Source organism: Myxine glutinosa, chromosome 1 (assembly GCF_964187855.1).
Source record: "Myxine glutinosa chromosome 1, kmMyxGlut1.1, whole genome shotgun sequence".
Taxonomy (NCBI): Eukaryota; Metazoa; Chordata; class Myxini; order Myxiniformes; family Myxinidae; genus Myxine; species Myxine glutinosa.
In genome coordinates this window covers 217753867-217775422 of record NC_136261.1, presented here as the reverse complement: position 1 = coordinate 217775422, position 21556 = coordinate 217753867, and the positions used below count along the sequence as shown (strand labels likewise).

Sequence of the window (21556 nt, the reverse complement as noted above, 5' to 3'; positions counted from 1 at the left end):
ACGCACAAAGACATTCCGTTTGAGTAATATATGCACTGTGTATCAGCGTATGCAAGTATGAATAGAATGTAAACCCAGGAGCCAGGTATATTTATGGATAACTATTACCAGTAGTGAGATGACCATGGAATTGGCGCTGCTTCGCATCTCTTGGGCCAGATGGTGGGAGGTAGCGAGGTCCAGCAAAGAGCACAACAGGGCAGCCACACCACCACCACCTCCTCCTCCTCCTCCTCCTCCTCCTCCTCCTTCTCCTGCTCCTCCTCCCCCTCCTCCTCCTATATCACATTCCCTTTCCCTTGGAATTCCCCCCTCTGTTCCATTCCCATTTTCCCTGAATGCTGGTGTCTCTTCTTTCTCTCCGGATCTCCACTGTATCGTTTCCAAGGCCTTCCCACATACTTTTGAATCTCGACACAATTTCCTCAACATTTTCCCATCTTTTTCAAGTGTCCATGTTTTTTCTCCCAAGGTATCTTGCTTTCCCATGCCCGCTTTGTCTTCTAACAGATCCCTCTTTCCCTTCAACACCTGAAGCCTGAGGCCCTGGTCTTCTCTGCTTCTACTGACTCCTTGATTCCTCGTGCGACCCTCACCGACTTCCTCGCACTTCGTCGTTTCTTGTTCTTTTTTCTTCTCCACAAATTTCATTCCTTCATTTTTTAATTTCTCATCCGATCTCTGCATCCGGTTTTCAACTTCACTCTGTTTTATACCGTCTGCCATGATGCATTCTCTCTCTCATTGGTTATCTCTGGCAAACAAGGAAGAAACAAGTGGTAATTATACACATAGCTGTGGTGGCTTGAAATGCAGTTGCTCAATTTGTTATAACCAGAGGTCAAAAGTCAAATCCAACTTTGGCTCTAACAAGTAGAGCATGCTTACCTTACCCTGGATACTACATAGTGTCCGCAGTAACACCACAACCCTGGATACTACATAGTGTCCGCAGTAACACCACAACCCTGGATACTACATAGTGTCCGCAGTAACACCACAACCCTGGATACTACATAATGTCTGCAGTAACACCACAACCCTGGATATTACATAGTGTCCGCAGTAACACCACAACCCTGGATACTAAATAATGTCTGCAGTAACACCACAACTCTGGATATTACATAATGTCTGCAGTAACACCACAACCCTGGATACTACATAATGTCTGCAGTAACACCACAACCCTGGATACTCCATAGTGTCCGCAGTAACACCACAACCCTGGATACTACATAATGTCTGCAGTAACACCACAACCCTGGATACTACATAGTGTCCGCAGTAACACCACAACCCTGGATACTAAATAATGTCTGCAGTAACACCACAACTCTGGATATTACATAATGTCTGCAGTAACACCACAACCCTGGATACTACATAATGTCTGCAGTAACACCACAACCCTGGATACTACATAGTGTCCGCAGTAACACCACAACCCTGGATACTACATAATGTCTGCAGTAACACCACAACCCTGGATATTACATAGTGTCCGCAGTAACACCACAACCCTGGATACTACATAATGTCCGCAGTAACACCACAACCCTGGATACTAAATAATGTCTGCAGTAACACCACAACTCTGGATATTACATAATGTCTGCAGTAACACCACAACCCTGGATACTACATAGTGTCCGCAGTAACACCACAACCCTGGATACTACATAATGTCTGCAGTTACACCACAACCCTGGATATTACATAATGTCTGCAGTAACACCACAACCCTGGATACTACATAATGTCTGCAGTAACACCACAACCCTGGATACTACATAATTTCTGCAGTAACACCACAACCCTGGATACTACATAATGTCTGCAGTAACACCACAACCCTGGATACTACATAGTGTCCGCAGTAACACCACAACCCTGGATACTAAATAATGTCTGCAGTAACACCACAACTCTGGATATTACATAATGTCTGCAGTAACACCACAACCCTGGATACTACATAATGTCTGCAGTAACACCACAACCCTGGATACTACATAGTGTCCGCAGTAACACCACAACCCTGGATACTACATAATGTCTGCAGTTACACCACAACCCTGGATATTACATAATGTCTGCAGTAACACCACAACCCTGGATACTACATAATGTCTGCAGTAACACCACAACCCTGGATACTACATAATTTCTGCAGTAACACCACAACCCTGGATACTACATAATGTCCGCAGTAACACCACAACCCTGGATACTACATAATGTCCACAGTAACACCACAACCCTGAATACTAAATAATGTCTGCAGTAACACCACAACCCTGGATACTACATAATGTCTGCAGTAACACCCCAACCATGGATACTACATAATTTCTGCAATAACACCACAACCCTGGATACGACATAATTTCTGCAGTAACACCACAACCCTGGATACTACATAATGTCTGCAGTAACACCACAACCCTGGATACTACATAATGTCTGCAGTAACACCCCAACCATGGATACTACATAATTTCTGCAATAACACCACAACCCTGGATACTACATAATTTCTGCAGTAACACCACAACCCTGGATACTACATAGTGTCCGCAGTAACACCACAACCCTGGATACTACATAGTGTCCACAGTAACACCACAACCCTGGATACTACATAATGTCTGCAGTAACACAACAACCCTGGATACTACATAATGTCTGCAGTAACAGCACAACCCCGGATACTACATAATGTCTGCAGTAACCCCACAACCCTGGATATTACATAATGTCTGCAGTAACACCACAACCCTGGATACTACATAGTGTCTGCAGTAACACCACAACCCTGCATACTAAATAATGGCTGCAGTAACACCACAACCCTGGATATTACATAATGTCTGCAGTAACACCACAACCCTGGATACTACATAATGTCTGCAGTTACACCACAACCCTGGATACTACATAATGTCTGCAGTAACACCACAACCCTGGATACTACATAGTGTTCGCAGTAACACCACAACCCTGGATACTACATAATGTCTGCAGTAACACCACAACCCTGGATACTACATAATGTCTGCAGTAACACCACAACCCTGGATACTACATAATGTCTACAGTAACACCACAACCCTGGATACTACATAATGTCTGCAGTAACAGCACAACCCTGGATACTACATAATGTCTGCAGTAACACCACAACTCTGGATACTAAATAATGTCTGCAGTAACACCACAACTCTGGATATTACATAATGTCTGCAGTAACAGCACAACCCTGGATACTACATAATGTCTGCAGTAACACCACAACCCTGGATACTACATGTCTGCAGTAACACCACAACCCCGGATACTACATAATGTCCGCAGTAACATCACAACAGATACAATCTGATCAACATTCCTCTGAACTATAAAAATACATACACATAAGTATAATTACCTCCAATTTTCTTGTTACTCCTCCTCTTCTTCTTCTTCTTTGTCCTGATCTTCTTTGTCCAATATTTTAATCTTAATATTTCTGGGTTTAGAGGTCGAATATATGAGCAGTTGCTGAAGTTTGTACACACCTCTGGAGTGTTTAAAACATGGTTAAAGGGGAAGGAAAGTGAAGGCTACATGAGAATAATTAAAGTGCGGGGTTGGTGAGGGAGTGGTGGAATATGGTACTTGTGTAAGAGTTTAACCAACAGCTACGGTTGCGCAAATGCAGGCCACAGGCCTGTAGCAATCATAAGCAGAGGGTACAAAAATTTAGCAAGGTTGGATGCAAGCCCAAAACATCGATGGCGCTTGGATTTGATGGTTGCTCAATTTTTCGCAATTCTTTTCACCAACACCTACCTGGTATTGTCTCAAAACTGGCTTCCCTTGAATATAGTGTTCAAACTATATACACATACGCATAAATGTTGTCCATTCGAAATTTTCCATGAGACAGATAAGAGTCAACCATAGTATGGACACGTGGCACCTGTAGGGTGTGGTGCGGAAGGAAGGCCAAATTTCTCCCTCCACCCCAAAAGGCATTTGAGTCAGATGGGATTTTATTGACAATCCGAGAGCAACCTGGAAATTTTGCTGAGACAAACCAGTTCCCAGAAGCTGAAAATCCAAATCCTTAATATATTTCATTTCATTTCATTTCATTTCGGTTTATTGAAATAATTAAACACTGGACAAGGCAGTTCAAAGACTGAAATTTGTCGAGTTTACAATAATAAAAGTATTTCATAAAACTTACAAATGTATATTGAAATAATAATAATCATATAAAATTACATTAATCAAAATAAGTATGAGCAATAAACAAACATACATAATCAAAATAAAAAAATACAACTAATTCTACCAACAAAATAACCTAACAGGTAGATTTGTATAGGGAGCATGCTCCGATTGTCATGTAGAAACCACCATGTAATAAGTACTTGTGTAGCCCGGATGTCGGATAAAGTTGTATATTTGTCCCCATCACAAGGGGGCGGGGCATGTTAACTAGCTCAGGGATTATTTTAATTCCCTGTATGTCTTACCCTTTGTGATTTATCCTTTGTCTCTTATAGCACCGCATTAGACACGTAGCACAGGAAATGCCCATTAACTACACTAAATAACAATAAAAACCAACCGGAAGCCAGTTCTGAGCACTGCCGATGGGAGGGCAACCAGCTACATCACCACGAAGGTCGAGCAGGCCGAAGACACGCCCCAAGGAGCCGTGATTGGCCAGGGTGGAGTAAGAAGGCACTCGCTGATTGGTGAAGGGAAGGGCGAGTAAGAAGGAACTCACTGATTGGTGAAGAGAAGGATGAGCAAGAAGCAACACGCTGATTGGCAAAGCACGACCGATGACATCAGAGCCGGGACTGCGTGTGAGTGGTGGAGAGCTGGGCCTGTGGTGTTGACCTGCGCTGATTGGAGGAGAAGTTCCGATGACGTCAGGGCGGGACGTAAAAAGAACCGGCATATTCCTCCTTGTTCTCCTGATTCTCTTGTGCCTCTTGTCCCTCTTGTGCTGTGTGTTCTGGATGTCACAGTAGACGGCTGTGCGCTGACGATTTTCCCTTTTCTTCTTCAAGTTCTGGACCTCGGTGCGGGTGGCAGTGTGCCGAGACGTTGCTGGTGGACGAGAGTTGGAAGAGCCGCGGATGTTGAGCTGCAAGTTTCCAGGCAGGAGGGATGAGTGGAGGAGTGCTGCAGCGTGAAAAGGCGCATCGAGGCCTACCTGGCGCCCAGGCACGTCCCATCACATGGACCTCCGAGGCCTTGAGGATTCCTGACGAGACCCCATGAGGTGATCAGAGATAAGTGCACTACATAATCACACTATTATTTTATCCAGTTTACTTTTCCCTTCGTCTGTGTTTAAGTCTGGTGTGGGGGACATCCCGGTTAGGAATTTAGTTTTACCGTCGCGTTTTTCTTGTTACCGACATTCCGTTTAATAAATGTGTTTCTTTTTGTACATTTTAAATCCGGTTCGTGTGAATTAATTTTTTGCAGGTTCGGGAACTGTCGGCGGACCACAGGTAAGACCCTTCATTGCTTCCTTCCCCTTTCTTCACCCGCATATATCGAGTCCCCATTTGATCAGTGCCTCGGAGTAAAGCTTGCTCGGCTAATCTGTTTCCTGGTAAAGATTTTAATCGCCAGGAACGCATGTAATTCGGTGAGGTGCAAGGAAATCAGTGAGTGTCGCACGAGGAATCAAGGAGTCAGTAGAAGCAGAGAAGACCAGGGCCTCAGGCTTCAGGTGTTGAAGGGAAAGAGGGATCTGTGAGAAGACAAAGCGGGCATGGGAAAGCAAGATACCATGGGAGAAAAAACATGGACACTTGAAAAAGATGGGAAAATGTTGAGGAAATGGTGTCGAGATTCAAAAGTATGTGGGAAGGCCTTGGAAACTATACAGTAGAGATCCGGAGAAAAAGAAGAGACACCGGCATTCAGGGAAAATGGGAATGGAACAGAGGGGGAAATTCCAAGAGAAAGGGAATGTGATATAGGAGGAGGTGGAGGAGGTGGTGGTGTGGCTGCCCTGTTGTGCTCTTTGCTGGACCTCACTACCTCCCACCATCTGGCCCGAGAGATGCGAAGCAGCGCCAATTCCATGGTCATCTCATTATTGGTAATAGTTATCCAATATTATGCATGTAATTGATTTTATGCACCTACAATTCTACCAAACAGAATTAAGCATTTAAGTCAAAAAAGGAATTGTTGAATTCTTGTATCTCTGAGTCTTACACCGAGATCGGTCAAGATGTTGAGCATTCCTGAGTTGCATATTATATCGAGACACAGATTGTCGGGTAGAAGGAAGAATGTCACGGTGACGATCACATTTTAAAAGACCAAGACCAAAATGCAAGAGAAGCTCATTCCTGCGTTCGCTCACAACTGTAAACCAAAAATTACAACGTTGTTGATCATAGGACCGAATAGATGGATACGCAATAAAACGGAGCGCACGCTTCTGGAGTCGTTCAATCTCATCGCTCTGAGCCCCTGTAATGCCAGAACCGCACACGGGCACACCAAACTCCAACAAAATTGTTGCTATCGTTGAAACTGTGATCTCTGGCATACCTGATCAGTGACCATAACACTACAACAACACCTTTGATTATTACCTGTAAGTTTCAACATTTAATTATTCATGTGTAAGTTTCTGTAGGTCTCAGAAAAGGCCAACAAGACATTACTGAGTTAGTGTAGTCAGCTGTTACTGTTGAAGTTGTTGATACCTGCTGTCACATAACAGATTGTGTATCTCAAATTTAATTATTTAACCTATCCCAGTAAGGATCCATGAAACACAATCCACTCTTCTTCCTCTTTATTACCTTGAATGAGTTGGCTCGGCGACCAGACCCAATTATGTTTTCACTCCTGTTTGTTTCATTGTTTGTCTATGAGCAGGATATCTCAAAAAGTTATGGAAAGATTTGGAAGAAACTTGGTGGAGGGGTTTGGTATTTGACAAAGACCAACTGATTAGATTTTGGTGAAGATCTGGATCTGGATTCGATATTTTAAGTGATTTTTCACCAATGGGAGATCGGGCAAAAAAACGATATGTAGCACAATATCTAAAAAAGTTATGGACGGATTATGTCAAAACTGGGTGGATGAGTTGGTTCGGCTACAAAAACAAGCCGAATAGATTTGGGGTCAGGTGCAGATGTAGATTCAGCCTATCAGTGGGATACAAAATGTAAACTGTTCAGCCTGGCGGAGGTTTGCGCTCTACCGAGTGTTGTTCTAGTTGACGGATAGTTGATCATCATCTTCATGCCACTGCTGGCCGTTGTTCAAACAACTGCCCTCTTGATGTGTAGTGGACATGTGGGTGTTTAATGGCAATGCTTCTTATTTTAACAAATGAAGCTTAACAAGATCATTTAACATTGCACATATACACACTGAAACAGAAAAGGATTTGGTCGATAAGTTTCTTGAGCTTAAGTCAACTTGACATGAAAATGGTGGAATAAAAAAATGAACTTGAAATAAACAACTTGAAATGAAAAAAAAATGTAAATGGTGACAAAACTAGATGGATGAGTTGGTTAGGTGACAATAACAAGCTCATTTAATTTTGGTTCAGGTCCGGATCCGGCCTATCAGTGGGATAAAAAAAACATACCGAGTGACGTTCTAGTTTGTAACTCCAATGCCCTCCACTTCTGGAAAGTAGTTTATTGACTGCAAATAAGGTAGGTTAATGACACCAGAGAAAGCTACACAATAACTGGACAATTACAATATTCCCTACACACCAAAAATCTGAGAGAGGGGACAGAGTGAATAGAAGGGAAGAGAATAATAGGACAATAGAGTAGGAGAACGGAGGGAATATGAGTGGAAAGGAGAGAGAAAATGTGGGAATTTGCAGGAAGAGAAGAAAAGAGATACCAGAGTAAAGAGAGGGCAGGGGAGAGAGGGAGCAGAGATAGTGGCAGAATGAACAAACATTGGGAAATTGGGAAATGCCAAATTTCCCTAAACCAGGCATGTTGCAAGGCCCTGCTCACACAACCTTCCACCCACTTGCTATTGCACCATCTGCCTGGCATTCTTAACCAAGACAGCTTTCCAACTTCTCTTGCCCAATGCACAAAAAACTATCACCACCGCAATTTAGTTGGCTTAACCAATGTGAAAAAATTCCATAAAACCAAGCTCAGAAAATCAGTTTTATTCATTAAACAAGGCGACAGCAATCATTACAAAGCAATCATTTCAATTAGGATGGAATATATATTTGTTCCTATAATGAAACGATATCAAACGATATCATATTTCACCTTATAGCATGGAACAAGCAATTAAGTAACAAAAAATAAAATCAACTGGTTGTATTCGGAAATGTTTAATTAACAGCAAGCATATTAAAAAGTGTGGTATGATAGATAGTGTGTGCAAAAATGTCGAGTTGTGTGTTTCAGCTCTTTTTCAGTCAAAATAATATGCAGATACAAATTTGGACATTCCATGATTACAACTTTTTTATATGTGTAGTTTTACTGCTATGTTTATCAAGGTCTGGTTTGAACAGTTCTAGTTGATTCCATGTCCGTATATTGAAATCCAAGTGAAACAAGCGTTACGCCTAGGTCCCTCGTCGGTGAAGTGATGTGAGTTGACAAAGTGGAAGACGCAAGGCGGTCATCTTGGATTTTGACGTGGTGACCCAATTTTCAATAGCGTTCTTCCTTATGCGTAGATACATCCACACACCAGATTAGAAGTTGGTACTTCGCTTATTTTTCAAGATATTTCGCTCACAAGGTTCAGACATATTTATGGTGGCGGCCATCTTGGATTTTGACGTGCCGACCCAATTTTCAATAGCGTTCTTCCTTATGCGAAGATACACCCACACACCAGAATAGAAGTTAGTAGTTCGTTTATTTTTCAAGATATATCGCTCACAAGGTTCAGACATATTTATGGTGGCGGCCATCTTGGATTTTGACGTGCCGACCCAATTTTCAATAGCGTTCTTCCTTATGCGAAGATACACCCACACACCAGATTAGAAGTTAGTAGTTCGTTTATTTTTCAAGATATATCGCTCACAAGGTTCAGATATATTTATGGTGGCGGCCATCTTGGATTTTGACGTGCCGACCCAATTTTCAATAGCGTTCTTCCTTATGCGAAGATACACCCACATACCAGATTAGAAGTTAGTAGTTCGTTTATTTTTCAAGATATTTCGCTCACAAGGTTCAGACATATATATGGTGGTGGCCATCTTGGATTTTAACGTAGCGACCCAATTTTCAATAGCGTTCTTCCTTATGCCTAGGCCCTAGATAAACCCACACACCAGATTAGAAGTTGGTACTTCGCTTATTTTTCAAGATATTCCGCTCACAAGGTTCAGACATATATATGGTGGCGGCCATCTTGGATTTTAACGTGGCGACCCAATTTTCAATAGCGTTCTTCCTTATGCCGAGATACACCCACACACCAGATTAGAAGTTGGTACTTCGCTTATTTTTCAAGATATTCCGCTCACAAGGTTCAGACATATATATGGTGGCGGCCATCTTGGATTTTAACGTGGCGACCCAATTTTCAATAGCGTTCTTCCTTATGCCGAGATACACCCACACACCAGATTAGAAGTTGGTACTTCGCTTATTTTTCAAGATATTCCGCTCACAAGGTTCAGACATACATGACATCAGACATACATGGTGGTGGCCATCTTGGATTTTGACGTGGGTTGCACCCACCCACCAAATTAGAATTCGGTCCTTCGCTTACGCACGCACGCACGTACGCATGCACGCACACACGCACACACGCCCGCACACACGCACGCACGCACGCACGGACAGACGGGAAAACCATAGTCCCCCTTTCGCTCCGCGGTGCGACGGGGGATAATAACTGTCTGGGTCATCGGTCTCAATCATATACCATCCACATAAAAAGTCTACACCCTCTTTCAAAATGTTCACCTTGTGTTGCCTTATAGCATGGAATTAAATTGCATGAAAACAGATTTTTCCACATTTATTGTCCCCTGTCGCACAGCGGAGCGAAAGGGGGACTATGGCTTTCCCCTCCGTCCGTGTGTCCGTCCGTCCGTCCGTGCGTGCGTGTGTGCGGGCGTGCATGTGTGCGTGCGGGCGTGCGTGCGTAAGCGAAAGACCGCATTCGAATTTGGTGTGTGGGTGCAACACACGTCGAAATCCAAGATGGCCGCCGCCATGTATGTCTGTACCTTGTGAGATGAATATCTTGAAAAATAATTGAAGTTCCAACTTCTAATTTGGTGTTTGGGTGTATCTCGCCATAAGGAAGAACACTATTGAAAATTGGGTCGCCACGTCAAAATCCAAGATGGCCGCCACCATATATATGTCTGAACCTTGTGAGCGAAATATCTCGAAAAATAAGCGAAGTACCAACTTCTAATCTGGTGTGTGGGTGTATCTAGGCACACGGAAGAACGCTGTTTAAAATTGGGTCGCCACGTCAAAATCCAAGATGGCCGCCGCCAAGTATGTCTGACCCTTGTGAGCGAAATATCATATCATAGCATGTTTTCTGCGTGTTCCACTTTGTCAACTCACATCACTTCCCCGACGGGGGACCAAGGCGTAACGCTTGTTTACACATCATAACCCACAACTTCCCTGTGAAAAACAAATTCTACAAATTTCAGAAAATTAGTTAAAAATACAAAACTAGAATATCTTGGTTGGATAATATCTTGCTTGTAGTGATTCTGATTATTTCAGAATAAAGTCAGCTGTTCCTGTAGGTTTCCTCCTCTGGTTAGTGCATTTCACAGCAAAGACTCAACCATGAGCACCAAGGAGCTTTCAGAAAGACAAAACAAAAGGTGAAACAACAAAAGGTGAAAATTTGAAAGGGGGTGTAGACTTTCTATAGGCACTGTATTTCTGCTTGGAGCTATTTTGATATCTGTATTTTCTGTCCCATACATCTTAATTTTTGTCTTTTCTAAATACTTGTATAATTAAATATTTTCTTTGGCTGTCATCATATAAATTTTCCTTCTTCGATATCCACTTTCGTGCTGTGAAAATAGCTTTGTTTGCTGTGAATCACATCCTTGCGGCCTCTTTTTTCCATTCACTTATCTCTGTCGCAATCTTTGAAATTTACTAATGCATCACCACCCAGGGTCCCTCCACAACGGACATCATTCAGAGAAAAAACTTTATCTGAATGCAAATTGAGCCATGCCAGTAGTGGAGCGATTTCAGTGCATTTCCCACATTGCCAAGGGTTTCCCTTCAAGGAGAGTCCTTGACCCCATTCTGAACCCAAAGATGTGGGGATTTTGTGCAGAAACTGAGAAGACAAAAAAGCGAACTTATTGTGACTGATGTCAAGCATCTGGAGTTTGTGAAGTGGTGCAAGGAGTTGAGGTGGAAGTGTAACCAGGTGATTGTGAGACAGGTAGAGGTATTGAAGGGCAGCTGTTCCACTGAAGAGTGAGGAAGGAAGAGAGTGGAGTTTATTTTTATCAAGATGAAGACGTTCCAAATTCTTCAGGTTACGAAATGCCAAACTGTGTACATTATTGATGATATTTGAAGATAAATCAAGCCAGAGCAATGAGTCAAGTGTGTCCAAAGAAAGTTGAGGTACTTCCTGGAGTTGGTTATCTGTAAGGTCAATCCATTCAAGGTGAGTTAAAAAGGAAAGAACCGTGCTTGGCAGAGAGTCAAAGAGGTTGGACCTGAGCACTAAATGCTTCAGTTCAGGAGTCAGGGAAAATAATTTTGGAGGCAAAGAAGAAAGCAAGTTGGATGAAAGGTCCAGCACACGAAGGGGAGTGTTGGTGTCCAACATATTTGCTGAAAGTAGATATAGATAATTTGCGGACAAATGCAGCTCCGTCAAGTTTCTGAGCCCATGCAACCAGTTGTTTGGAAGTCTTGAAGTATTAGAGTTCTCCATGGACAACATAACTGTGTTCAAAGGAAATGGAGTGGTTGGTGGAGAGTTGCATATCAAAGATATTCCAAGGGGGTCTTCAGAATGCAGGCATTGGCATTGTTGAGGGCACAAGTGGTCTTGAGAACTCAGCTTTGATCGGATGATGAGGCTGAGAAGAATGAAAGTAAAATGGATTTGTGAGAACCGGACGTATTTTAGTGGCGTTGCCATGCTGTCCAGGTTAAGGGTCAGTTGTTGGGCAGAGAGACCATGAGCAAACAGCTGTATGGAAAAGGAGGTAAACAATGAGGGAGGTTGAAAGTTAAGGTCAAAAAATAATTGTACAAATACAATAAATACATGTTAATGACGTTTATCATTGAGGAGTGAAACAGCTGTTTGACATATTCAATTAAAAGCATATACAGTATGTACAATAATTGGTGGTGTTAATAATGACTTATCTGTTCAGCATAATGACTTGCTAGTGGGACCAGATTCCTTTCCTCTTGTGACCATGGCAATGGAACTTTAATATTTCCTGCTGTGCATATTTTAATATAATAGCAAAAGATTTTCACACTAATGCTGATCGAAGCTTGTGAAATAAATATGTTGAATTCGAACAAGTGAACTCGTGGGATTACTAAGAGGTGGTGGAGGGTAAGGTGGGGTTAGTTGGAACATTTTTCATGAAAACTTATTACATAATATGGTGTTTTATAAGATACCGTATTCCACTATATATGCAGTATGCATATGTGCTTGTTATACTCATGGGGTTTATTGCGTAAAGATTGTTGAACAATGAAGGTACGTTTGTGGGACTGGTTGCTCGGTAACATTGGGCAGCTGTGGCCCTTAAGGTGTATCTCAGGTGGAATGCCGGGTCGGCTGTGAAACCAGAATAGCTCCTTTTATTTATTTTCTTACAATTTTATTTTCATTCTTCTGTTAAAAGACCTTCCTTTTCTACCTTCTACAACCCCCCCCCCCCTCCCACACCCCTCTCCGAGGCCAACATAATTTAATGGTAAGAACTTAGTGAGTGGTCGGAGAAGTAAATGAAGAGAGGAATAGGCAGCGTGCGGCTGAGGGGAAAGAGAGTCTTGTCGGAGAGAGAGTAAGGCGGGAACGAAGGACGGCGTGCGCCAGGTTTTGTGGTGAGTAACTTGGCCTGTGAGGGCTTGTGGAAAAGTTCAGCGATCCCCCTCAATCTCCCCCAAGGTCTGTTGGAGGCACCGGCTACGTGGAAGGGACAGGTTTGGAGAAGGTGTGGAAGGGACCCTATTGAGGCACGGTGCATTTGGCGTTGTGTAGCAGAGGGGGAAGGAAGTGGAAGCATGTGCAGGTCGTCGGGTATCATCTTGGCCAACCTGAGGCAACGTGCTGTTTTCTGGTGTTGAAATAATTGCACTGATCAATTGCTTCGTGGAGTTTTAGGACGCGAGGTCTACTCCTTCTACCCTCTTGACGGACGTGACGACTACCCGCTTCGATCTCTCCACAGCATTGAAGTCCTTTCCAAGGGTGTGGTGCTGACCGGGCCGCCGTGGTGTTCGCATTACAGCCCGACCGAATATCGTCGCTTCGTGGCTGCTTTCCGCCACCGAAATCCAGCGTGGCTTGGGCGATTCTGCCCCTGTTTGGAGAACACCCAGCGAGGCCTTCATCGGGGCCGAGCGAGCAAGGCTTCCGCTGCCGAAATCCAGCGTGGCTTGGGCGATTTTGCCCCTGTTTGGAGAACACCCAGCGAGGCCTTCACCGGGGCCAAGCGAGCAAGGGCGTGTCGGGACCTGGTTCGCGCCATTGACCGAGTGGTTTGCACCAACCGGAGCTGTTTTCGGATGACGTGCTGATGTCCTTGAACTTCGCGCCAGGCTCTGGGCCGACCGGGCCGACGTGCATCGAAGTCCTTTCCAAGGGTGTGGTGCTGACTGGGCCGCCGTGGTGCTGACCGGGAAAACGTGGTGTGGTGCTGACCGGGCCGACGTGGTGTGGTGCTGTCCGGGCCGCCGTGGTGTGGTGCTGACCAGGCTGACGTGGTGTGGTGCTGACCGGGCCGGCGTGGTGTGGTGCTGACCGGGCCACCATGGTGTGGTGCTGACTGGGCCGACGTGGTGTGGTGCTGACCGGGCCGACGTGGTGTGGTGCTGACCGGGCCGACGTGGTGTGGTGCTGACCGGGCCAACGTGGTGTGGTGCGGACCGGGCCGCCGTGGCGTGGTGCTGACGGGGCCCCCGCAGCCGTGATGTCCCCCCCCCCCCCACACCCCCCAGAATTTCCATGTTTTAAACGTTTTCCCAGTGTGTACCCTGGATTAGAATAGGTACACCGTATCCCTGCATGTCGTAAGAGACGACTAAGAGGGTTGGCTTCAGGAAGGGCATCCGGCCATAAAAACATTGCCTCAAGAAAGAGAACCATGACAATTACAACTACATATGGGCAGGGTACAGCACAAAGTGGAAATCGGTTTCTGAGGTTTGGGACATGGAATGTAAGGACAATGACAGGGAGATCAGGAGAAGTGGTGGAAGTATTGGTCAGAAGAAGAGTGGACATATGTTGTGTGCAAGAGACGAGATGGAAGGGAAGTGGTGTGAGAATGGTGAAGGGTAGGCAGGGACAGAAATACAAGTTTGTGTGGCAAGGGTGCCTGGAGGGCGTGTATGGTGTTGGTGTCCTGTTTTCTGAGGAGTTTGTAGACAGTGTGGTGAGTGTGACTAGAGTGAGTGATAGGTTGATGATGGTGAAAATGATGAAAGGAAAGCTCTTGGTGAATGTCATCTCGGGATATGCTCTGCAGATTGGTCGGAGCGATGAAGAGAAGGACAAGTTCTGGTGTGCGATAGAGAAGCTGATGGAAAACGTGAAAGATGAGGAAGTTGTTGTGGTAGGAGGAGACCTAAATGGACATGTGGGAAGGAGTATGGATGGTTTTGAGGGAGTTCATGGAGGTTACGGATTTGGGGTGAGAAATGGAGAAGGTGAAAGGATTTTGGAGTTTGCTGATGGAGCTGATTTGTTGATTTGTAATACTCAGTTCCAGAAAGAGGATAATAAGCTTGTTACATACATGTCAGGTGGGTCGATGACAACCGTTGACTACCTGATGGTGCGTAGGCGAGAAAGGGGGCACCCCCGGGACACAAAGGTGATCCCGGGGGAGGAGGCTGTTTCACAGCACCACTTGGTTGTCTGCGACATAAGGGTGAAAGGTGCGAGGAGAGCTCGGCGGGTGAAGTACCACCCGAGCATGAAGGTGTGGAGGTTGAAAGAGGTGACAGTAAGGGAGGCATTAAAAGAGAGGCTGAGTAGGGTAGAGGATGATGTGGTTGAGCTTGAAAGTGGTTGGATGTCAATGAAAGCTAGTCTGTTGGGAGCCGTTGGTGAGGTATGTGGATGGACAAAAGGACCACCGAGGCACTCGGAAACGTGGTGGGATGATGAAGTTGGAAAGAGGATTGACGAGAAGAGGAAGAAGTTCAAGGAGTGGCAGAAGGCGAAGGGTACGGGAGCAGAAACAGCAGAGCATGAAAGTTATAAGGCAGCCAAGAAGGCTGCAAAGAAAGAGGTAGCAAAGGCGCAGGAGGCATGTAGGAAAATGTTCGGAGAACGCTTGGATTCGGAAGAGGGTCAGAGAGCAGTATTCAGGATTGCAAAGCAGATAGCGAAAGAGAGGTGTGATGTGATGGGGGTGAGTTGCTTGGAGGATGAAGTGGGACAAATCGTTGTGGACCCAGATGGAATTAAAGGAAGATGGAAAAGATATATGGAAATGCTGTGGAATACAGAGAATGAATGGGATGGCAACATAGAGAGTAACCCAGTTTTAGGACAGGCAGAGAAGATAACTGAGAAGGAAGTTGAGGAAGCGATAAAAGCAATGAAGAGTAGAAAAGCGGGAGGGCCGACGGGAGTTGTGGGAGATATGCTGAAGGCAGCAGGAAGTTGGGGTGTGAAGAGAATGACAGAGATCTGTAATCTGGCGGTGAAAGAAGGCCGCATTCCAGTGGCTTGGGAACTGAGTACCCTCGTCCCTCTATACAAGGGGAAAGGTGACCCTCTAGAGCAGGGGTCGGCAACCTTTTTGACATGAAGTGCCAGTTTGAAATGTTCTTGTTAATTAGTGTGCCATATCAACATTAAGTAAGGTTAACATTAAGTTTAATTTTGACACCACATCAAAAAAATATTTCCAACAGACTTGGAATTTTATTCCATCCATATCGGCTACATGCATAGCAACAACATTTTAAAGAAACATTTACCGAACATCTACCGAACCTGAACCGCTTCAATGCAATTCCTGTGGGAAATGTGAGCGGGAGGCCGTACCGTCAATCAAACTAAACAAGCATTCTGAGTATTGCGCTGCAATACATGTCCCCTACCGGCATTGGGTAGCACTGTCATAGAAGACAGCATTATGACTCACCGCACTCCAAATTATAGTCCGGAAAACTGTTGGGGAAATTCCCAAAGTTCAAAGTGCCATAACTTTGTCAAAAATGATCGAAACGTCGTGATGTTGGAACTTGATCTGTAACTTGTCATGACGAAACCATGTACCAAGTTTGAAATCATTAGCATTAAGAGTTTAGAAAAAAAAGTCCGGAAAACTGTTCTTTGCGTGACGGACTGACGGATCGACAGACTGACAGACGGAGGGACGGAGTGCAAACCTATAGTCCCCTATGGTGTACACCGGTAGGGGACTAATAAGACAGGCCGTGTGTTACGAGAAAAACTACTACCCCCATTTTCCTTACTACCACCCCATAAAAAACTCAAAATAATGACGAGATCAATATTAAAACGCAGAAGGCAGCCTGAATGATAACAAAGAGTGGAGATGCAACCGCTGACCACCGGATGGTAAGAGCACAGCCGCTCTTACAGCACCTCAGGTTGCCGCGAACGGCATATCGGAATTCGGAAGGCACCAAGCCTGCATCTCCTGTTTTATATCTGCGATTATTATACAATTCAGAATAATGATGATTAATAATATTAAAACTCAGAAACCAGTCCAAATAATAATAATAATGAGTGGAGATGCAGCCTCGGACCATCTGCTGTGAACAACACCACTGTTCTTACAGCACATCCGGTTGCCGCGAATATTGTGTTTGAATGCGCCAGGCCGGCATCTCATGTTGTGCATCTTTGATTATTATTCCAGTAATATAATTTGGAATTGGAATGGTGACTCTGCTCTGATCCATCTACCTCATCACCCTGCACAATCACACCGGAATACTGTTATAGTGCAACACGCGCAACAGCCAATGGCTGTTCAATAGGTGATTTGGCATGCAGCGGAGAGGGCACTGCTTTCGCCAGTATGCCAATGACTACGCTGCCGCGTGCCAATGGTGGCACGCGTGCCTAAGGTTGCCGACCCCTGCTCTAGAGTGTGGCTCGTATCGAGCGATAAAGTTATTGGAGCATGGAATGAAGGTATTGGAAAGGGTGTTGGAGAGGAGGATAAGGAAGAAAGTGAAGATCGACGAAATGCAGTTTGGATTTATGCCAGGAAGAGGAACGACAGACGCGCTTTTTATTGTGAGGCAGTTGCAGGAGAAGTACATGGAGAAGAGGAGGAAGTTGTTTCTTGGGTTTGTTGATCTGGAGAAAGCATTCGATAGGGTTCCACGCAAAGTATTGACATGGGCAATGAGGAAGTTAGGAGTGGGGGAATGGTTGATCAGAGTAGTGATGGCAATGTACAAAAGAGCGCGCACAGCTGTAAGGACGAAGGACGGGAACAGTGGTGAGTTTGAGGTGAAGGTGGGAGTGCATCAGGGGTCGGTACTAAGTCCATTACTATTTGTAGCTGTGATGGAGGTGCTGGCTCGGAACGGGAAGGAGGGTTTACCGTGGGAGTTGTTGTATGCAGATGATCTGGTGTTGATTGCGGAAAGTATGGATGGACTGAAGGAAAAGATGAACAAGTGGAAGGAATGTATGGAGACAAAAGGTCTGAAGGTGAATATCGGAAAGACGAAGGTGATGGCAAGTGGTAAAGCATGTGGTGAGGTGGAAAGAACTGGGAAGTGGCCCTGTGCTGTGTGCAGGAAGGGTGTCGGAGTGAACTCCATTCAATGTACAATGTGCACTGAGTGGGTTCATCAAAAATGTAGTGCTCTGAGAGGGTCATTAACCAGTGTGGCAGCTACATTCAAATGTAAGGTGTGCACAGAGGGAGCTGCAGATGGAGGAAATGTTGAGTTGGATCTTGGAGACGGCGTGAAGCTGGAAGGTGTGAAAACATTTTGCTACCTCGGAGACATGCTGAATGGAGGTGGATCAGACTCGGCAACGGTTGCTAGAGTGAGATGTGCATGGAAGAAATTTCGGGAACTGAGTGGCGTGCTGATGAGGAGGGGAGTGTCGTTGAAGCTGAAGGGAAAGGTGTATGCTGCATGTGTGAGAAGTGTTATGATTTTTGGGAGCCAGACATGGGTAATGAACGTAGAGCAGCAACGAAGGTTGGAAAGGGTGGAAATGCGAATGGTTTGATGGATGTGCGGAGTAGCGTTGAGAGAGAGGAAGACAAATGATGAATTGTGAAAAATGATGGGAATAGAGCCTGTGATTGATGTTGTGAAGAGGAACAGGTTGAGATGGTTTGGTCATGTGTTGAGGAAGGATGAAAGTGACTGGTTGAGAAGAGTGATGGAAATGAATGTAGAATGAAGTAGAGGACGGGGAAGACCGAGAAAGACTTGGCCAAAGATGGTGGAAGAAGAAATGCGGGCAAGGGGGTTAAAAAGGAGAGATGCAGAAAATAGGGCAAGATGGAGAAGATTGTCATGGGGACCGCAAGGCTAACCCCCGCTCTAGCAGGGAAAATGGCCTTAAAATGCATGTTGTTGTTGTTGTTGTTGTTGTTGTTTTACCAAATTATGTTAAAATTGTAGTAAAAAAAATAGAAGTAACTTTCATCAAAGTTGATGCATCTTTCAACGTCACGCAATGGAAGAATTTATCACCCCTCGGAGTCAGACTTTAAATAATTTATCACGATCGATACATTCATTACGAGTTATTTCACACAAACCTCACTACAAATAAGTAAGTGCTTCGATTGAAAGTTCCTGTTCAGCAACAAAGTACATTTCGAAACTGCCTACGTGTAACTTGACATTTCACCAGTATTTAGTCCCTTGGCCTGAAAGACTAAAATGTGACTCAATGGAGTACAAGTTCTGCATTTGTAGTCCTTTTTGGCTACATTTATGGCCGAGAGACAGTCAGCCATTTATCCCCCGAGGGTAGCATTACACCCTCGCTTACCTGGCTGGCATTTCCAGCTTTCGGATTTGCATGTTCCTCTACTACTACTACTCTGAGTTGCTATCAGAATAATAAGCATCAGTAGGGTAAAAGTAAGTAGGTCATCAGTAGTTATAATAGGGGGCCCGTTGGTCCACTGGACCAAATTTTCATTGGTCTTCATCGCCTTATAGCATACCTGCCTGCTGGATTTGGGGGCCTTTTGGGTGCTCGGGGACTTTTGGGTCCTCTGGGTCTTTTGGGTCATCTGGGTCTGCTGGGTCTTCTGGGTCCTCGGGGATTTTTAGGTCTCCTGGGTCGTTTATGTCCGAAGGGACTTTTGGGTCCTCTGTGTCTTTCGGATCCTCGGGGACTTTTGGGTCCTCTGGGTCTTTTGGGTCATCTGGATCTGCTGGGTCTTCTGGGTCCTCGGGGATTTTTAGGTCTCCTGGGTCGTTTATGTCCTAAGGGACTTTTGGGTCCTCTGTATCTTTAGGGTCCTTGGGGACTTTTGAGTGCTCTGGGCATTTAGGGGTCTTTAGAATCTTAGGGGTCTTAAAGGGTCTTCAATGGTCGAAGGGGTCTCAGCAGTCTAAAGAGTTAAAAGGTACATTTCAATAGTTCGTAATACGTAATTAGTTAATAGACTATGTAATTAATAGACACAAAAGGTATGACGCGCACACAGACCTCATCCGTTTATAGCAGATAAAGTCGAGGCTCACAGAACAAAAGGAGATATTTGTGATATGAGATATTTGTATGAAAAAAGAGATGGATGAAACACACCAGCAGGGTTCAGGGTCAAAATAAAGGGCGACTTGGGGAATAATGGGTGTGGGGATCGGAATGGGGGGGGGGGGGGGGGTGTGGCAGGACGCATGGGGTGGACAAGATGGATACAGAAGCATACATTTGGAAAGAGGTCGACTTTGGGGGAAAAGGGGGTTCATGAGGGTACAAAAGATTATGGCTTTGGATGGGGGATGATTTGAGATGGTGATGAACAGCTGCGATTGAAGACCCGGAGGGAGGAATGAGATTGAAGAGGTTGTGGAAGTTGATTCCACAGGTGGGGAAAAAAGAGGGACGAATGAATGGAGGTGAGCAGTGGTTCTGGATTTTGAAAGTTAATCCCAAAATGTTTTATGAACATCTAAAAAAAATTATTATAAAATTGATAAACCCAGTCAAAATACTTTTCGCGGTATAGTTAAGAACCAATCAGCACAGAGAGTTAAAATGATCACTTTTAGAAACAGGAAATCAAAGGCATCCACAATTAAAATGAACCCATTATGACGATAAACAAATTCGATTTCCACTTACGCACTCTGCTGTAACTTTCCGTCCTGGACGGAATACGGTTTGTGTGTGTTTATCAGTCAAACTCGCCTCACCACATCTTTTCCTGATCATTCCTCTTTAGTACTACACTCCCTCCCACCTCCCACACTCCTCCTCCCTCTTGCCTCCTCCCCCCTCTCTTCACCTTCCTCCCCTCTCCCAATCTCTGCCACAACACTCATGGAGAAGCTTGTACATATCATTGAGGTCATGAGAACTCCATACGGAAGGATGGCACGGGGAAAGATGGAAGCATTTCTATAACTGTAAACTGTGAAATAAAAATCTCAATTGATACCGAGCAGGAGGTCAGGTGATGCTTGCTTAAAAAGCTTCTGTAGCGGCTACCGCTGGGTTTTCACAATCGCCTTGCACCTATCAAGGACGCGGAGCGATCACCATGCCGGGCTCGTCCAGGACGCCCGGGCAGTAGGCTGGGCCAAATCAGGGGTGATTTTCAATTTTTCATACTACAAGGTTGTAATTTACCTAAAAGTTGTGGCTGGGTAACAGAAACAAAACCATGAATTTTTTTTTCAAAAATATTGACGTCTTACGGTAAAACAGCCCGTTACCATAGCAACCGTTACAGACGACTCAAAAAATTCTTAAAATCGATGATTTCTCAGGCTGTGTGTGACCCCCAGAGTTGATTCTGGTACCAAAAGATTCAGAATTGAAAGCCAAGGATGATTGGATAGCTTAACAATGTCTGTGACACAATTCAATACAACTTTTATCCCAAAAACTCATTTTTATCTCAAATTTAAGGCATTTGTTTGAAAAAAAAATGAAAATTTTGCTTTTTAATCATAGGATAATCATTAATCAGAGCTATAGTCAAATTAAATGTACTTTAAATTAACTTTTGTCATTGATTAAGCTTTTTTGTCTCAAATTTAAGGTCTGACATTGAACATTGATAACAAAATAAAAAACCTAGTCCCAATTGTAATCAATGGAGGCCAATGACTTCTAAGTCACAACCTCAGTG

The 21556-nt window shown here is 44.5% G+C and overlaps 2 protein-coding genes and 1 long non-coding RNA gene across 10 annotated transcripts in view; 1 reads left to right on the top strand and 2 right to left on the bottom strand.

Annotated features, from left to right (window-relative positions):
• The window catches only part of LOC137434068 (uncharacterized), a 25256-nt gene extending 24998 nt beyond the window's left edge, over window positions 1–258 (bottom strand). For 2 of the 6 annotated variants that reach the window (XM_068126749.2, XM_078783833.1), the window contains exon 1: window positions 109–257. In XM_068126749.2, the coding sequence (XP_067982850.2) occupies window positions 109–147 (39 nt within the window). In that variant the 5' untranslated portion in view covers window positions 148–257. Of the gene's footprint in view, window positions 39–108 lie in introns of those variants that run through there. The other 4 variants (XM_068126758.2, XM_068126731.2, XM_068126774.2 and 1 more) reach the window with 4 other exon arrangements.
• Window positions 259–8179: 7921 nt separating this feature from the next.
• LOC137434056 (uncharacterized) lies at window positions 8180–20648 on the bottom strand. Of its 2 annotated transcripts, none has more exons than XM_068126693.2 (2): window positions 20545–20648; window positions 8180–12213 (listed from the first exon to the last, which is right to left on the bottom strand). In XM_068126693.2, exons 1-2 carry the CDS (start codon window positions 20632–20634, stop codon window positions 11119–11121), a joined length of 1185 nt encoding a protein of 394 aa, XP_067982794.2. In that variant the 5' UTR covers window positions 20635–20648; the 3' UTR covers window positions 8180–11118. The 2 variants fall into 2 exon arrangements, with proteins under 2 accessions (XP_067982794.2, XP_078639901.1); XM_078783775.1 differs by having other exon boundaries at window positions 20549–20618.
• The window catches only part of LOC137434061 (uncharacterized), a 60791-nt gene continuing 59347 nt past the window's right edge, over window positions 20113–21556 (top strand). Inside the window, exon 1 of one of the 2 annotated variants that reach the window (XR_010985781.2) lies at window positions 20113–20318. This is a non-coding gene — a long non-coding RNA (uncharacterized LOC137434061). The remainder of the gene's footprint in view (window positions 20319–21556) is intronic. The other variant, XR_013624426.1, reaches the window with a different exon arrangement.